This window comes from Melospiza georgiana, chromosome 18 (assembly GCF_028018845.1).
Source record: "Melospiza georgiana isolate bMelGeo1 chromosome 18, bMelGeo1.pri, whole genome shotgun sequence".
In the NCBI taxonomy this organism is placed as follows: domain Eukaryota; kingdom Metazoa; phylum Chordata; class Aves; order Passeriformes; family Passerellidae; genus Melospiza; species Melospiza georgiana.
The window spans coordinates 9,722,955-9,739,455 of NC_080447.1; the positions used below are offsets into that span (position 1 = coordinate 9,722,955).

General features: G+C 54.2%; 1 protein-coding gene across 2 annotated transcripts in view; it reads left to right on the top strand.

The window, feature by feature from the left end:
- Positions 1-15,792, top strand: part of RBM19 (RNA binding motif protein 19) — a 55,258-nt gene extending 39,466 nt beyond the window's left edge. For both annotated transcript variants that reach the window (XM_058036848.1, XM_058036849.1), the window contains exons 23-25: positions 1,328-1,448; positions 8,075-8,188; positions 15,410-15,792. In XM_058036848.1, the coding sequence (XP_057892831.1) occupies positions 1,328-1,448; positions 8,075-8,166 (213 nt within the window). In that variant the 3' untranslated portion in view covers positions 8,167-8,188; positions 15,410-15,792. The remainder of the gene's footprint in view (positions 1-1,327; positions 1,449-8,074; positions 8,189-15,409) is intronic.
- Positions 15,793-16,501: the final 709 nt, after the last annotated feature.

The window sequence follows — 16,501 nt, forward strand, 5'->3', positions numbered from 1 at the left end:
ATGGTGCAGCTGGTGCTCCTTGTCACTGCTTTGTAGCACAGGAGGGTTATATGAGTGCAAGGAATGTGGAAAGAGAGGAAAGCTCGGGTTACTGGGTGCTGGTTACTGAAAATGGGATTTTTTTACTGGGTTTCATAACCCAGCAGCTCAAGGAGGGTCTGAGGAGCAGCTGTGGGCAGCAAAGCAGGAGAAGCCCCTCTGCCCAGAGATGTGGCATTTGGGGACAGTGGTTCAGAGCTGCTTTTAACAGGTGGCTCAGAGGAGAGATGTGGGCTTTGCAGGACAGCTTGGGAGCTGGTGTGGGGCCTCCAGATGGGAGCACAGGGCCCTGCTGGACAGCAGGATGTGTGTCTGATCCTACAGTTGCCATTTTTGTTCCAGGGATGGAGTTTGCAAGCTCAAAACCTGAGCTAATCTCAGCCTTGGCTGAGGTTTTTGAAAAAGCATTTGGGGCATTTCTCTCCCCCTGTGCCCAGCCTTTACTGTGGGAGCATTTGTGGGCCCCTGGGGATAAAAATATTTGGCCAGTGTGTTTGTGTATTTGCATTGTGTGCCCAATCCTGCTCAGTCCTGAATTTCCTTGAAATTCTGTGGGAACTAAAGACAAAATCAAACTTCCCTGGACTGAGTCAGTGTTTTCTGGATGTCTCTGCTGGTTGGCTAGGGGCAGAGAAAGCCATCTGAGCTCTGGGCTGGCTGGCATGTTTGTATTCAACATCAGCAAGAGATTCCAGCTGGATGGGTGTTACCAAACAGGACCTAACACCAGGAAACCTCTGGGTTTCTGCAGTAGAGCAAACCAGCACAGGCAGAAAGAGCAGAGGATTTCTGTGCTGGCTTCTGCTCTGCCACATGTGCTGCCACCGCAGCCAAGTCACCAAATGGCTGGCAGGAGAAAGGCAGTTTTCCATCTTGCTTCCAGAGCAGAAAGGAACTCCTCTGTCACAGCTGAGCTGTGTTCCAGCAGAGAACAGGGTGCTGGGCAGTCACAGGGTCCCACCCAGAGCTGCAGGGGCTGCAGCATTCCCGGCTCAGGGTGTGCTGGGTTCCAGCCTGCCCCCAGGAGTAGAGCCAGCAGCAGTGGTGATGGGAATGTGCTCTGCTGCAAGTGCAGAGAAGATAAATGACCGAGTCAGAGCCTCTGATGGAGATGGATCCTGCCCCATCAGAGCAAAGCACTCCCAGTACGATGTTCTCCGGTGGCCTTTCCACCCCGGGGCAGAGGGAGTGACATTTCTGCCTTTCCTGCCTTTCCCTCCTGTGAGCCTGTTCTTATTTCCTCCTTTAATTTCTTTTTTTTTTTTTTTTCTCTCTTTGAATTGTGCAGAAAGCCTTCCAGGCCCTGTGCCACAGCACCCACCTGTACGGCCGCAGGCTGGTGCTGGAGTGGGCAGACACGGAGGAGACGCTGGAGGCCCTGCGCCGCAAAACCGCCCAGCACTTCCACGGTAACTCTGCTCACACTGCCACACTGCTGGGGGCTGGCAGCTCTGCCTGGGAGCTGTTAACTCTGCGTGTGCCCGGGCAGCCACAGCGCCTTTGCTCCCTCCCCTGGCTGCTCCCGAGGTGGGGACAGGCTCTGGGCATGCAGCACGTGGATTGAAAAGGGAAAACTCTGTGGTGATGGGATGCAGAAGGGGCTGCTTGGCTCAGGCTGCTGGGAGTGACAGCTCTGCAGATGACAGCACTGCAGGCTCCTATTGACAGCCATCGACAGGCACAAATGCATTGCTTGGCAAATATTTATGTTGGAAGGGCTCCCCTGGGCTGCAGGGCTAAGCTGGAGATCAATGCTCCTCCTCCTGCATCCCCTTCCAGCTTCCCTTCTCCATCACCACATGCCCATGGCCCAGGAGTTTGGCAGCAGTTGTGGGGCTGCACATCCCTGGTGAAGGAAGAGCAGCACATCTTGTTATTCAGTGATCCTGACTGATCCAATGATCCCCATCTCCCTGAAACAGTGCAGGGGCAGCAATTGTGGGGCTGCACATCTCAGTTATTTAGTGATCCTGACTGATCCAATGATCCCCATCTCCCTGAAACAGTGCAGGGGCAGCAGTTGTGGGGCTGCACATCCCTGGTGAAGGAAGAGCAGCACATCTCGTTATTCAGTGATCCTGACTGATCCAGTGATCCCCATGTCCTGAAACAGTGCAGGGGCAGCAGTTGTGGGGCTGCACATCTCAGTTATTTAGTGATCCTGACTGATCCAGTGATCCCCATGTTGAAATGCTTCAGGGCTGCTCCTGAAATAGTTCAGGGCTGCTCATTGCAGGCTGGGCAAGCTGCAGTTGGGTGGTGGCAGGGCTGAGGGTGGATGTGCCCGCCCAGAACCCAGCCCTGGAGTAGGGACACGTTGTGCACGTGGAGAAAACAGCAGTGAGGTGTTTCAAGCTCCCAGTTTTATCTTCAGGATCTCCTTCCCCCCTTTCCACTCTGCTCACTGTAAGGGGAAGTAAGCAGTCTTGGCTTTAGGATCCTTGCAGACTCTCAGCACGTTTCCCAAAACTTGGGAAATCTTATTCCCAATTTTTGCCTGCCTTTGCTCCAGCTTCCTTGTCTGGGCTCCTCCTCACCAAGCTGGGGCCCTGGGGAGGGCAGCAGGAAGGGCATTTTCACATCCCAGCAGGAATGCAGCCTTGGAGCTGAAGTGTTTCCAGGGTCTCAGGTGAGACACGGGAGCAAGGCTGCCCCTCTCCATCTTTAGGGATGGGAAACATGATGGCAGCACAATCCCTGCTGTGCTCCAGCCTGTCTCAGGAACACCCAGGGACTCCAGGCCTGGCCAGTAGCTAATGCTGTGGCAGAGCAGGGTGTGCCAGGAGGGATCTGTGCCAGGAGAGCCAGGCTGGGGCACACCTGTGGGCACCAGGGTCTGGCTGGTGCCTGGCACCAGGTCTCAGCCTCTCTGTGTCACACTGGAGGGTCAGGGTGAGATTTTGTTCCCTTGGGAAATGCCTGCTCCTGGTTTCAAGGCACTGTGGGGTGCCCAGTGTCTGTGAGGTGAGGAGGGAGCTGGACCCTGTCCCTCTGTGGGTGTGCAGAGGGTGATATTGATAAAGAGAGGAAAAAAGGCTGGCCCCACTCTGCCTGCAGCCCTCTGGAAGGGGGATGCTCGTTCAGCTTTTCTCCCTGGTTTGGCTAGAGGCTGCTTGTCCCACATGGAGCAGGGATGGAGAGGATGCAGAGCACACACAGCACCCAACAGCCAGGCTGACACTGTACATCTCTCTTCACTGGTGGTACAGCCCAGAAAACAGGATTTTTCCTACTGATCCCAGTTTCCCCAAGACTCCTCCTCTCCCCACAGGGCCCAGGAGCAGCTCAGACATCCCTGTGCTGTTTGTCCCATGAGTTCTCCTCTGCCAGCACTGTGTGGGTGAACTGTGAGGGTCTTCCCACAGCTGCAGTGGCCAGGTCCCCATCCCAAGCTGGAAATGGGAAAGAAAAGATCCTTTAAGGTCTTCAAGCCTCAGGAAACAATCAGGACTGAGGTCTGTGGTGTCCCCAGCTCTAATGTCAGCCTCATCATCTTTGTCTTAGCATTTCAAGGTCCTGACCTGGGCTGTGACAGACGTGTCCTACCACTCTGCTCTCTGCTACAATTACACACCTTATTTCTAGAGACCATTTAGAGAGATTGGGCTTCCAGTTCCAGGTCTCTGCTGTTATTTGTGAAGGAGAGGTCTGGTCTCCCAAATCTTTTCTCCATGCAGGCATTTGTCATGGCAATCAAAGCACTTCTGAGCCGACTTTTCAATAGGTCTAATAGATGCAATAAAATGGAATAGGCTTCCTTCCCATTTTGTGTAGTTTTCAGGTCATTCTTTATGGCTTGTTCTGAGGCTTTGTAATGTTCCAGGAGAAAGTGAGGAGCCCAGGAGTGGTCACTGACTGCCACGGGTGGTTTCAGTAGTTCTGTCAGGAGTGAAGCCACAGCTCAGCCCTGAGGCCTGGCACCTCAGCCCTGCTGGCTCCCAGCAGAGGTTTAAGGCTTTTTGCTCATTTCTGAGAGTATCAGCTCTTCATCCTGGGGCAGGAGGCTCTTATATTAGACAGAAAAAAAAAAAGACACTTTGAGTTTTGTTTGCACCCCACTTAATTTGTGGGCAATTTTAATTGTTGTAAGGTGGCTGGAGGGCTCAAGGGCCTGGCCAGGGACAGGCTGTGTGGATGAAATTAGTGACTCTATGTGGGAAGGAGCAGCCAGGGAAAGCTTGGCCAACTGTTGTCCCTGTAACCTCTAGTGCAGCCCATAACCTGGGGCAGGGCTGTGACAAATGCCTCAGCAGGGCAGGGACAGGTGACAAACACAACCAGCAGCAGCATCTCAGCCTGGCTTGGGCAGGGGGATCCTCCCTTTGGAAAAGAAGGAACACTGAAGCTTTGGAAACCAGCAGGGTGGCTGTCCTGGCTCGAGGACGAGGGATCCCACTGGGGCAAGGGGCAGCCGTGGATGTGTGCCCTGTGCAGGGGGAACACTCCACACTCACCCCTGCATCCCCAAATGATGGAGGCACCACTCCCAAAGGGCTGAGAGCAGCTCCAAGCCCTTTCCTCCCCAGCTCCATCCTGAGGGGAGCTTGGCAAGCACTGCCCAGCCCTCGGGGTGCTCTGCTCTCCCTGGGAGCCTGGGGCTGTGCAGGGAGGGCTCTAGCTCCCAGTCCCACTAAATTATAATCCATCCCTCAGCCCAGGCCCTGCAGGGAGGGCTCTGTTCCAATCCCACCCAGTGCTCCTCAACCCAGGGCCATGCAGGGAAGGCTCTGGCTCCCAATCCCACTAAATTGTAATCCCTCCTTCAGTCCAGGGCCATGCAGGGAAGGCCATGGCTCCCAATCCCACTAAAGGCTGATCCCTCCTGTTCCCCCTCAGCCCGGGCCATGCAGGGAAGGCCATGGCTCCCAATCCCACTAAATTATAATCCCTCCTTCAGCCCAGGGCCATGCAGGGAAGGCCATGGCTCCCAATCCCACTAAATTATAATCCCTCCTTCAGCCCAGGGCCATGCAGGGAAGGCCATGGCTCCCAATCCCACTAAAGGCCGATCCCTCCTGTTCCCCCTCAGCCCGGGCCGTGCAGGGAAGGCCATGGCTCCCAATCCCACTAAAGGCTGATCCCTCCTGTTCCCCCTCAGCCCGGGCCGTGCAGGGAAGGCCATGGCTCCCAATCCCACTAAAGGCCGATCCCCCTGCTCCTGAGCCCGCCCCGCCGCTCCCCCGCCAGGCCTAACGGGGGCAGCCAGCTGTGCCGGGCCGCTTTCCTGCTCCTTGCCATCGATCAAAGCATTAAATTGACAGATGGGGAATTTCACCACGCCGGGAGGGGAACAACGACTTGTGGGGGGGTTGTGATGGTGTGTGAGGAGGGGTTCAGCTGGGAGGCCGTGGGGGGCTGTAGAGCAGCCGAGCCCCGCTGTGGCTCGTCCCTGGTTGTTTACAGCTGTGGCTGGAAGCAGGGGGTAGCCAGGGAAGGTACGGTCCTGATCCTCCTGCCGGGCTGGGAAAGCCTTCCTGCCTCCATCCTCTCTGCCAGATCGCTCCTCCTTTGGCCTCCATCCCCCAGGTTTCCTTTTCCCTCACCTCCCAACTGCTGGGCTCCCTTTTTATTCTCCTTTGTCCTTTCCTATTTCTTTTTAATTTTTTTTTTTCTCGAGAGCATCTGTAACTAATGCAAACACATGCCGGAGCCGGGGAGTAAAACCCTGCAGGATTAGCGTGGCATCCACAACCCTGCCACGTTCTAATCCCGTGGTAATCCCCCTCCCGGCCCACCCCCGCCGGCTTTGCCCATTGTTTAAAGGAAGCAAATGGGATCGTTAGCGGGCAAACCTTAACCAGCTTGGAGCAGCAGAACGGAAGGAAGCCCAACCAATTCGCCTCCCCACCCTCCTGGGTTTTTATTTTCCCCTTGTTAGACAAGAGGAGGATGCTGCTGGTGCTGCCCGTGGCAGAGCTGGTGAATCTGGGGGATGCAGTGGGGAGATTTCACTGCCTGGTGCTGCTCTGCTGAGGAATGTCCCCTGTGCACCCAGTGTCCCAGATCCAGCTTTTCCTCCACTGTGCAGCCTCAGCATTGTGGGATCCCCATGAGAGTCTGGTTGGGAAGGGGTGGCAGGTACAGGACACACTCCTGCAGTGGATTTGGGAGATGAGACCACATTTGATGCCACATTTGGGATGCTGCTGGTGCTGCCTCTGGCCAAACTGGTGAATGTGGGGGATGCAATGGGGGGATTTCACTGCCAGAGCCCTGCCAGGTCCTGCTCTGCTGGGAGATGTCCCCTGTGCACCCAGTGTCCCAAACCAGCTTTTCCTCTGCTGTGCAGCCTCAGCATTGTGGGATCCCCATGAGGCTCTGGTTGGGAAGGGGTGGCAGGTACAGGACATGGTCCTACAGTGGATTTGGGAGATGAGACCACATTTGATGCCACATTTGGGATGCTGCTGGTGCTGCCCGTGGCAGAGCTGGTGAATCTGGGGGATGCAGTGGGGGATTGCTCTGCCAGGTCCTGCTCTGCTGAGGGATGTCCCCTGTGCCCCCAGTGCCCCATATCCAGCTTTTCCTCTGCTGTGCAGCCTCAGCATCTCCATGAGGCTCTGGGTGGGAAGAGGTGGCAGGTACAGGACACGCTCCTACAGTGGATTTGGGAGATGAGAGCACATTTGATGCCATTCCAAAGCAGGAGAGCTGGGAGCAGAGTAGAGAGGGAGAACTGCTGAGCTTGCACCTTGCTTGCATCCAGGGTGGGTTATCCCTGGTGCCTTTGGGTGATTGAACTGGGAGGAGCTGCTGGAGGGTCTGGGGGTAGCACATTGTGGCCCCCATGGCTCCCCTGAGGTGGAAGCTGAGAGGGCAGCAGGGTCCATCAGCACCCTCGTCCCCCTCCTGTCCCCACAGCCCCCAGGGAGAAAGCAGGCAGGTTCTGGCTCTCTGTCAAAGAATTAATTGAAAAATAAAATCATTAGATGGGAACTCCAGAAATGCAAAAATTGTTGGGAGTTGGGGGGAGGCAGAGAGGGGGGGGATGTGAGCTTTTGTCAGGTTAATTTCTTCTGTATTGATGTTTTGTGACATTTACTTGTTGTTTATCTCCCGCAGCAGCTGTAATACTAAAAGAAAATGCACAGCTTGTTCCATTTATTTATTTTACACCTTTTCTTTAGTCCTATGGTATGTTTGTTTGTTTGAGAAACCCAGCGAGGCTTTTGATGTCTGAAAGCAGGATTTAAACAGCTGTTCTCCATGTGCTGCAAGCGAGCTGGGGAGCCAGGGGGGGAGAGGGGGCTGTGCCACGGCTCCTGCCCAGCAGAAAGGAGGGTGTCAGCCTCACATCAGGGACCAAATGGCTTTGTCACCTCAGAGCCAGGGCTGGGATCTTCCCTCAGGTGCTGGCAGGCATTGGGAGGGATTGTGTGCAGGGTGCTGTGGGGCAGAGCAGGGACATGGTCCCACCCAGGTGAGGGATGTGCTGCTGGGATGGGGTGGTCTCAGCCAGGCTGTCCTGCCAAGAGCCCTGATGAGCTCCTGCTGAGGCTTGCAGCCTTTTCCACAGGGAGATTGTGAATTCCACAGTGAATTGGGGTCTGCAGGAAGGGTTGGCATCACCATCACCTGTCTGGGTGCTGTTTGTTCCCAGGCTGTGAATTAAAGCAGGGACATGGTCCCACCCAGGTGAGGGATGTGCTGCTGGGATGGGGTGGTCTCAGCCCGCGTGTTGGTGGGGCTGTGTCCTGCCAAGAGCCTGAGGAGCTCCTGCTGAGGCTTGCAGCCACTTTTCCACAGGGAGATGGTGAATTCCACAGTGAATTGGGGTCTGCAGGAAGGGTTGGCATCACCATCACCTCTCTGGGTGCTGTTTGCTCCCATGCTGTGAATTAAAGCATGGGTGGGAGATATTGGAATCCCAACTCCTTCCAGGACCTGCCTGGGGAGGAGAAGTCGATTATATTGATAACCCTCATCTGAAAGGGTATCCTGCTCCCTCCAGCCCCCTCAGCCCCTCCCAAGGTGTGTCCAGGTTGTAATTTTTGCTTTTCTCTCCCCCCCTTTGCTCCCACCCTAACCTGGACAGACTCCCCGAAGAAGAAAAAGCGATCGGAGCTTTTGAATGAAATCATGGAGCACCTGGAACAGGAGGACAATAACAAGGATGAGGACATCTAACAGCTGCCTGGGCTCTGCTGAGGTGGGTACTGGGGCAGGGTGGGCACAGCTGGACCTAAAAGTCACAGTGTCCATGCTGTAGGGTCGATAGCACCAGGAGCAGGAGAAGGTGGGATTCCAAAGTCTCAGCAGCCTCCAAGCAGGAATCCCACCCTTTGCATCTCCCAGCTGTGACCCCAGAGGCTCCTGGCTGTGGTCCCAGGGGTTACAGCCCAGATTTGGCTGGGTTTGAGCCCAGTGTTGAAGTGAGTGCATGCCCTGGGTGTGTTCTGTGTGCTCCCCTGGCTGTTGGCATCCCCCAGGGGAAGGCAGCAGAATCTCTGTCAGGGTGTGAATTGTCCCTCCTTGTGGGCTGTCAAAAAATCAAAATCCCTGTTTGGACACCAACCTGCAGCTGCCACCATGTCACAGATAGTTTGGCAAGAGCCAGCACCAAAATCTCCACAACTTCTCTCCCTTCAAAAGCACCACACCCCGAGTGAGTCCTGGCTGCCATCACTCCTGCTTGTGTCTTGGGGCAGCACCTCAAGGCTGTAACATATGGGATGGCAAGAGGGAGCCAGGATGAAATGGCCCCTCAAGGTCAAACCCTGCAGTCCTGGCAGCCCCTCTGATCCTTTCCAGACCCCCAAGCTCACCCTGTGTGGGCTCAGGAGAGGTGAGGTGGGCTCGTGGTGTCCCTTGTGTGTGTGGGGCCACTGTGCAAACCCTGAGTATCTGATGGGAGCCTGTTCACAGCAGCTGAGCTGGGTTAAACCACACTGCCTGCTCCATGCAGGGCCCCTGCAGGAGTGCCAGGCCTTTGGGGTGACATCTGTCAGGGCTTTGGGGTGCCATCTGCCCAGCTCTGCTTTGGGGGTGCCTCCAGGTGTGTGTGCTGTGCTGCTCAGAGCCCAGCCCTGTGCTTACAGACATGTCCTGTCCCAGCTTTTCTGCACAATTCCCAGAACAGGGCTCAGCACTGAGCTCCTGCCCAGGGACCAGAGCTGTGACAGCCCTTGCTGCTCCCCTAAGCTGTGCTGCAGCTCCAGAGCCCTGCTGCTGCCACTGAGAGGCTTCCCAAGCCCCACAGCAGCCATTCCTGCCAGCACCTGGCTCAGGGGACAAACCAAAATCCAGGAATAGCCCCTTGGGATGTCTCAGGGATGTGGTGTGAAACCCTCATCCTGTGCAGCAGGTGGGGAAACTGAGGCACGGGTGTGGAAGCAGTGCTGTCAGAGGGGGTGGCAGTGGCACCTCAAGTGGTGACAAGCTTGATTCCCCTTTTTTTGCTTGGCACTGATGAGTGGCATTCCTGGCCCTTCATCACCTGCCCCAGCACTGGCACAGCTCTGCACCAGGGGGTCACTGCAGGGAAATCTCAGCCTCAGCTCAGTTAAATTTCAGCCCAGCAGGGATGTCTGACCATCCTGCCTGGGCAGGACCAGCCCAAGTCCAGCACAGAGGACAGAGGAGCTGGGCAGGCTCCCCTCCAGGCACATGCATCACCCAGCACATGATTTCAGCAGAGCTCTGCAGCATTGCAGCTTGGGCTTGGATTTTCCTGTGGGTTTTTTTTTCCCTGTTTTTTCTTTTTTTTTTTTTTTCCTCTTTCCCTTCATTGTCTTTTGTGGCAGGGCAGGTTTCTTGCTGAGTGTCTCTGAGGTCTGCAGCAGCGACGAAAAGGATTAGCACAAGCAGAGCATGTAGGCTTTAGAGAACAGAGCAGAGTTTGGTTTCAACATCTAATTCAATTTGTTCTGCCGAGATTGAAATATGAAATGGTTGCCAGTCAAACGTTCAAAGGGGGAGGAGGGAGGAAAGAAGAGAGGGAGCCTTCTCAAATTTAAATTTTAATGAAAATTAATTTAACCCTTTGATATGTTTTAAAACATGTTATTTCCCAGGCTGGGAACAGGCTGGAAAACATTCATGAGGGTTTTTTTTTTCCCCTGTACCTTCAAACATAATGAAGATTTTCTTTTTCCCTTAATGATACTTATCTTGTGGAGCAGTTTGACATTGGTTAATTTTTCAGGCAATTTGGTATCAAGGAAATCTGTTTGATGTGAGCAGGGGGGGGCTGTGTATGTGTACACAGATATATATGTGCCTGGACATTAATTATGGAAGTGCTGATCACAGCTCTGGAGAACAGTTGGAGTTAATTCCTGCTCCACTTCTTTGTTACGTACTGAGAATCCCACACGTTGCACCCCTAAAATTACAGCAGGAATTTTCTCAAAACGAGCCTACACCTGAATTAAAATGATCACCTAAGTAGGTCTGCAGAAATTCAGCACTCCCCACTGACTGTTTTCCTTTTTTCCCCCTGATCTGAAGCAATCCTAATGATAAAATAATGCAAACTCTGTTACCTGTCCATGGAGCTAAAGCAGGGAACAGCCTCCCCCTGGTCCTTAACCTCAGCTGTGCTGCTGCAATGCTCTTGTTTGCTTTGGGAGGGGGAACAGTTCCTGTTCTATTATTCAGGAAGGTTTTGTCTGTACCAAATGATTGCACACTGCTGGTTGTGACTGGGCTGGGATGAGCTGTAGTCCTGTCCCCCTTGTTCTGCTGGCTCTTGACAGCCCAAGGTGGTGTCACCGTGTGTTCCTGTCACCCCTCAGCTGCCCTGAGCTCCCTGGGCACAGCTGGGCACAGGAGGGGTGTGGGGCTCATTTTTGGGGTGTGAGTGCTGTGGCCAGGCTGTGCTGTGGCAGAGAAGATGAGCAGCTCCAAGCTCCAGCTCATCCATCAGCCCTGGCTGTGCAGGTGGGAGCTGGGTACAGCCACCCCAGCTGGGCTCTCTGGGCTGTGCTCAGCCTCTGCTCTCCCCTCAGAAAGCCCAAAATAGTGCTTTACACTCAGTCCTGGCTGCTGGGATGCACTGCAGGGTCCCTGGGGGGCTGAACCCTCTGCCTTGGCCAGTGAGTGTGTGTCAGGTTGTGACAGCTCCATGCAGGCTGAGACCCTGGTGAGCTGGACAGGAGCAGGAGCTGTGCTGGCTGCAGCTGCTCCCAGGCACGCTGCAGATCCCCCTCCCCAGGGCCAGCTCTGCAATTGGATTAGGATATTATTCAAATGCAGCTTTTTTACTGAATGAGAGGGTTAAGGGGTTTTAATGTAGAAGCAGCTCTCCCTCATTGCTGCCTGTTGCCAGAGGCCTGTGTGGGCTTTTATCTCCTTATGGGGACAGGCAGCAAAGCAAGGCAAGGCACAGAGAGACCCAGGGAGCCCCTCTGCTGTGCCACAGTGCCCTGGGAGTGCCCAGAGTGACCCATTCCCTTAGAAAACTCCTGACCACCATCTGTGTTTTCCTCTCTGTGCCACAGGAGAGCTGGCAGGGACAGGCAGGCAGCAGATGTGAGCTCTTGGTGGTTTCTTGTCATCACCACTGCACTGCTCCTGCAGTTCAATTTCTACAATTCCTACAATTCCAGCTCTTCTCATGCCTTCATTTTCCCTGGTCTTCCTCCCATGGAATGAGGTCTGGGAAGCACTTCAAGGCCAAGCAGGCACAGTAAATGCCATTCCCTCACCCTCTGCAGGAAGATGTGTCCTACCTGCTGCTTTCCAGCCCAGCTGCTGCCTCCTGGAGCTCTGGAATCTCCAGAGAGAGGTTCAGGTTGGACTTCAGGAAGAATTTGCAAATGCAGATTGAGAGAGTTGACTTGGATGCTGGCTGGGAGATTTGGGGAGCTTCTCCTTAATCCCAGAGTCCCAGGAGAAGCTGAGTTGGAAGGGGCCAATATTCCAACACACCTGGGCTTTACCCTGGGGCACAGCACCACCAGCGTTTGGCACCACATTCCAGCTTCCAGCAGCACCTTCCTCAGCAGGAAACGCAGCAGGAGGAGGAGGAGGAGGGTGCAGCCTCCCTGAGTGAGGCACTCTGCCTCCTGTTTTCCCTAAATGTGTGCACTGGAGAGGAAGAGAAACCGCATGGCCGGGCTTGGGAGCTCAGCCTTCGCCAGCCATGAATAATAATCAGGCTCAGTAATTCACAGCAAATAGGGATCCAAATTGGCTAATCAGGGAGGCTTTCACCCCAAACTGGAGCTGGGGAGGCAGAGCAGAGCAGAGCTGGGGGTGTGCAGGAAGTGATGGCAGCACAGGAGCAGGGAGGTGGGCAGGATCCTGGAGGAGGGAGGGCCTCACCTCCCCGGGAGCTGCAGGAGCACAGTCCCTGCATTCCACAGGCTGTAATTAGTGCCATGTAATGAGGTTTGTCTCTCTGTTCTGTGGGATCTCAGCACCTCAGGACTGATGTGCAGAGTGACCGAGACCACCCTTGGGGGGCTCGGGGGTCCTGGGATGTTGCCAGAAGTGTCTGGTGGCTGGACTTTGATCCTACACGGGACATGACACCTGTATGAGGATGGGAGGATTTCACTGGGTGAATGGTGAAGGGATAAGTTAATTAGAGTGTGAAACACAGGGTTTAGGATTTCTGTACAGGGGGGTCTAAAGAAGTAAGATGGAGGAATTGGGGCATGTCCTCTTCTTCTTCTTCTTCTTCTTCTTGGCCTCCATGTTCTGTGGTGATGTTGGCGCTTTGGGATTGGTTATTACTAAAAGTGCACCGGTTAATAAGGGTAAAAGGTATTGGGGAAAAATGATAAATATTGTATACGTAATTTTGAGTGTAAAGATAAGTGACCACCCTGGGGGCTCTCAGTGTGCTCATGGCTGGCTGCTGAGCAGACCTCTGTCGGGCCAAGAGAAAATCTTTTAGATAAACAATTAATAAACACCGAGACCGAGAAAAGATCTGAAGCCTCTTCTCGTCCTTTGGAGCGCGGGCTGTCCAAAGCCATCCCCGAGCCTTTCCAGGCCATAAAACAGCTGAGAAACCGACATGTTCCAGCCCCAGGACCATGGTGGGCTGCTGGGGACCAGGGGGGTACAGAGCCAGCGTCACCATGTCCCCACATGTGGCATCATCCCCAGCTCAGGGTATAGCAAAGCTGCTGGCACAGAGTGGGAGGGCAGTAAGGGCTGTGGTGTCAGGAGAGGTGATCTGGGGGGAAAAGGTTTTCTTTGTGTTCCCTCAAGTAAAATTTGGTGTTTTGTGGTTCATTTTCTCTTGCAATACCAGGTGGGGCAGTGGTAGGAGCTGTGCTCAGCTGCAGTGGGGTGGGGCTGGGGGTCTCCATCTGCCAGCATCAGGCTCTGACAGGGAGGAAACATCCCAGGGACACCCCCTGTGAGCAGGGAATGGCTCCAGGTGCCCAGCACTGGACAGAGCAGGGACAGGCACAGTCCTTCCCTGCTGCTTCCCAAAATACCCTTCCAGCAGCATCTGAAGGCACTGTGAGATCAAGTGAAGATAAAACCATGGAAAAACCCCTCAGCCCAGCCTCCCTGCAGACCTCAGCCCATGATTTGGGCTATTTGAGTAGGAGCTGGAAGTGCAGCTGATGAGGAGCTGGAGGAAGGCTGCCCTGCAAGGTGTTTTGCAGCTGCTGAGTGAATTTGGAAAGTGAGGAGGAGCCTCCAGCCACATTCCCAGTCCCCTCAGCCCCCTTCCCCTGTCTGGGGCACATCACCCTGGAGAGATTACACTGCTGCCTGCCTCCTTTTGCAGCTCTCCCAGTGCTGCTGGCCTGCAGCAAGTCTGCACTCAGCTAACCCACAGCAGCTCTGTCAGAAGTGATTTCCCTCCTGCCCTTTCCCTCCTTTTCCCTTCTGTCCCCTCCCTCCAGCACACTGGGAGGGATGGAGCCAACAAACCTCCTTCAGCTTCCTTTGCTCTGGGACTTCCTTTCCTCTGCAAGGGGGTTTGGGGTGTGCAGTGTTTCTCCATGGGGTGTGGTGGGAGCTGTGTGATGCCTCAGCCCCTCAGAGCTGATGGCCAGGACCTCCCCATCCCTCCCTTAGAGCCTCAAACATCCCTCACACCAGAGCTGGAGGTGGGGTTTGGCAGGGGTGACAAGGATGGCTGTATGAGCCACGAGGGATGGAGAGTGAAGCAGGCTCCTGCCTCTCCCACAGTCCTGACCCCAAATCTTTTTGGATGTAAGAGTAGCCCCTGGCAGCAGCCATCCCCCTGGTGCTGGTGGGGCTGAGAAATCCAGGGCTTTTCACTTCATCAGCTTAGAAACCAGACCAAAATAGGAGCGATCTGGGCCTAGGCAGCCACCCCTCTGAGCCACCCCCTGCCCCCAAACCCAGCAGCAAAGCCCAGGCTTAACCTCAGCCCCAGCAAGGCTGAGCCCACACTGGAGCTCCACACCTGGCTGGGACAGATCTCCCCTGCTGTGTTGGGCAAAGCATTAATTTCTGCATTTTGTGGTTTGGTTTTAAGCTGATGATGTAGAAAACTTTTAAATTTCTTTTCTCCCCCAGGCTCTGGGTGGGTATGTGGGATGAGCTGCTGCCGTGGGCTCAGCCTGAGGCAGGCACACACAGCCCATGGGGCTGCTTTGGTGGCCCCAAAGTCTCTTGTGACACCCAGCAACAAGGCAGGAGATGCTTTAATTCCATTTCCAGCTCAGCCCAGGAAGCAGCAGGGTGGACTGGGCCAGGAGCAATTCCACCCCGGTGGCACAAGAGCTGGTGCAGGGCTGCATCGCCCCAGCAAGATAAACAGGACAGGCACATCACCCCAGCAGAGCAGAGCAGCAGCTCTCCCTGCTGAAAAGCAAAACTGGGAAGTTTCTGCTTTTAATTTAACAAATGAGAAGGCAAAGCAGCCCCGTGTGGTTTCAGCTGGGGGTCTGAGGCCTGGGTGGCAGCAGGAGGGGGCTCAGCAGGCAGGAGCCTTGGGCTTCGTTAGGATTCAGCCCTTGGAGCTCTCCTTTCCCTCTGATGCCTGAGTGTGATTGACACTTACAAATTACCCAGCCAAAAGTGTCGAGTCTTTGACCCCTGAGTAACATCTTTGGCAAGCCTGAGATTTGCCAGCATTTTGTCATCTAATTACTACAAATCCCTTGAAAATTCACTGGCTGGTGAATTTTTAATGCGGGACAATTTCAATGTGATGCATGGCCCAGATGGGCAGTGCAGGCTCCTTCCCTCTCCCCCCTCTGCCTCCCTGCCTGCCCTTCTCCTGCTTCCCTCCTTCCTTTGCCCCCCTCAGCCCCCCAATCCCATTCCTTATCTCCCTCCTGCCTCTGTGCATCCCCACCCATGGAAGTGCTCTGGGATCTCAGCCCCTCCTGGGCTCTCCAGCCCAGCTCAGTGTCCCCCCTGTCCCCTCTCTATCCTGCTGAGGAAGCTGCTACATGGAATTCATTTTCTTTCCCCACCTTCTCAGGTTCCTGGCTGATGGATGGAGCAGGAGAAGCCTCCATGAGGAGCCAGCCCACTTGTTGCCAGTGGAGTCCACTCATCCTGTGGACCCAAGGGCTGATTTATGCCCTGTGTCCAGATCCTGGGAATCTCAGCCTTTGAAATTCAGAGAGGAAGGAAAACCCTTGTCTGCTGGCAGCTCCTGAGCATCACTTCTTAAGTCCAGGCAGGGATTGATTCCCTTCATCTCAGCCCAACCTGAGGGAAGAGGAGCCTGGAGCAATGGACACTTCCCTGCTGACCTGGGGACTGACAGAACCTGCTCTTAATATCTGAATTAAATAATTTCTGTACATTAAAAACCACATTCTGTACATTAAAACCCATATTTTTAATTTCCCAAACCGAGCCACGTCTGAGTTTTGGTTAGGTTTGTTTCTTCTCCACAGCCAGGTAGGTTTTTTGGGGCTGATAGAGTTATAAGAGCAATAATCCCTGTACATTAAAAACCATATTTTTATTTTCCCAGACTGATCCACATCTGAGATTTTTTTGGCTTTGTTTCTTCTCCACTGCCAGGTAGGTTTGGGGGACCAATAGGAAGATAAGAGAAACCATTCCTGTACATTAAAAACCACATTCTCTGCATTACAAACCATATTTTTAATTTCCCAAACTGAGCCACATCCTCGTTTTGGCTGGCTTTGTTTTTTCTTCACAGCCAGGCAGTTTTTTGGGGCCGATAGAGAGATAAGAGCAGTTTTGGGGCTGACAGGGGAGTTAGAGCAATAATTGCTGTACATTACAAACCATATTTTAGTTTCCCAAGCTGAGGCACATCTGGGTTTTGTTTGCCTTTGTTTCCTCTCCACAGCCAGGTAGTTTTTGGGGCCGATGGGGAGATAAGAGCAGTTGAGGAGGGAGGCCTGGGCTCTGCTGTGCTGGGCTTTGTGCCTGTGTCATTCCTGTCCCCGCTCGCAGGCAGTCGCCTCCCGTCTCTCCCTTCCCAGCTTTCAAAGGGAAAGAGGCTTTGCTTTTCAACCAGGGTACTGCTTTACATATGTAGGCAGCTGATAAAGTATTTTCACTTCGCCCCTTTCCCCTCTGGGAATCGCTG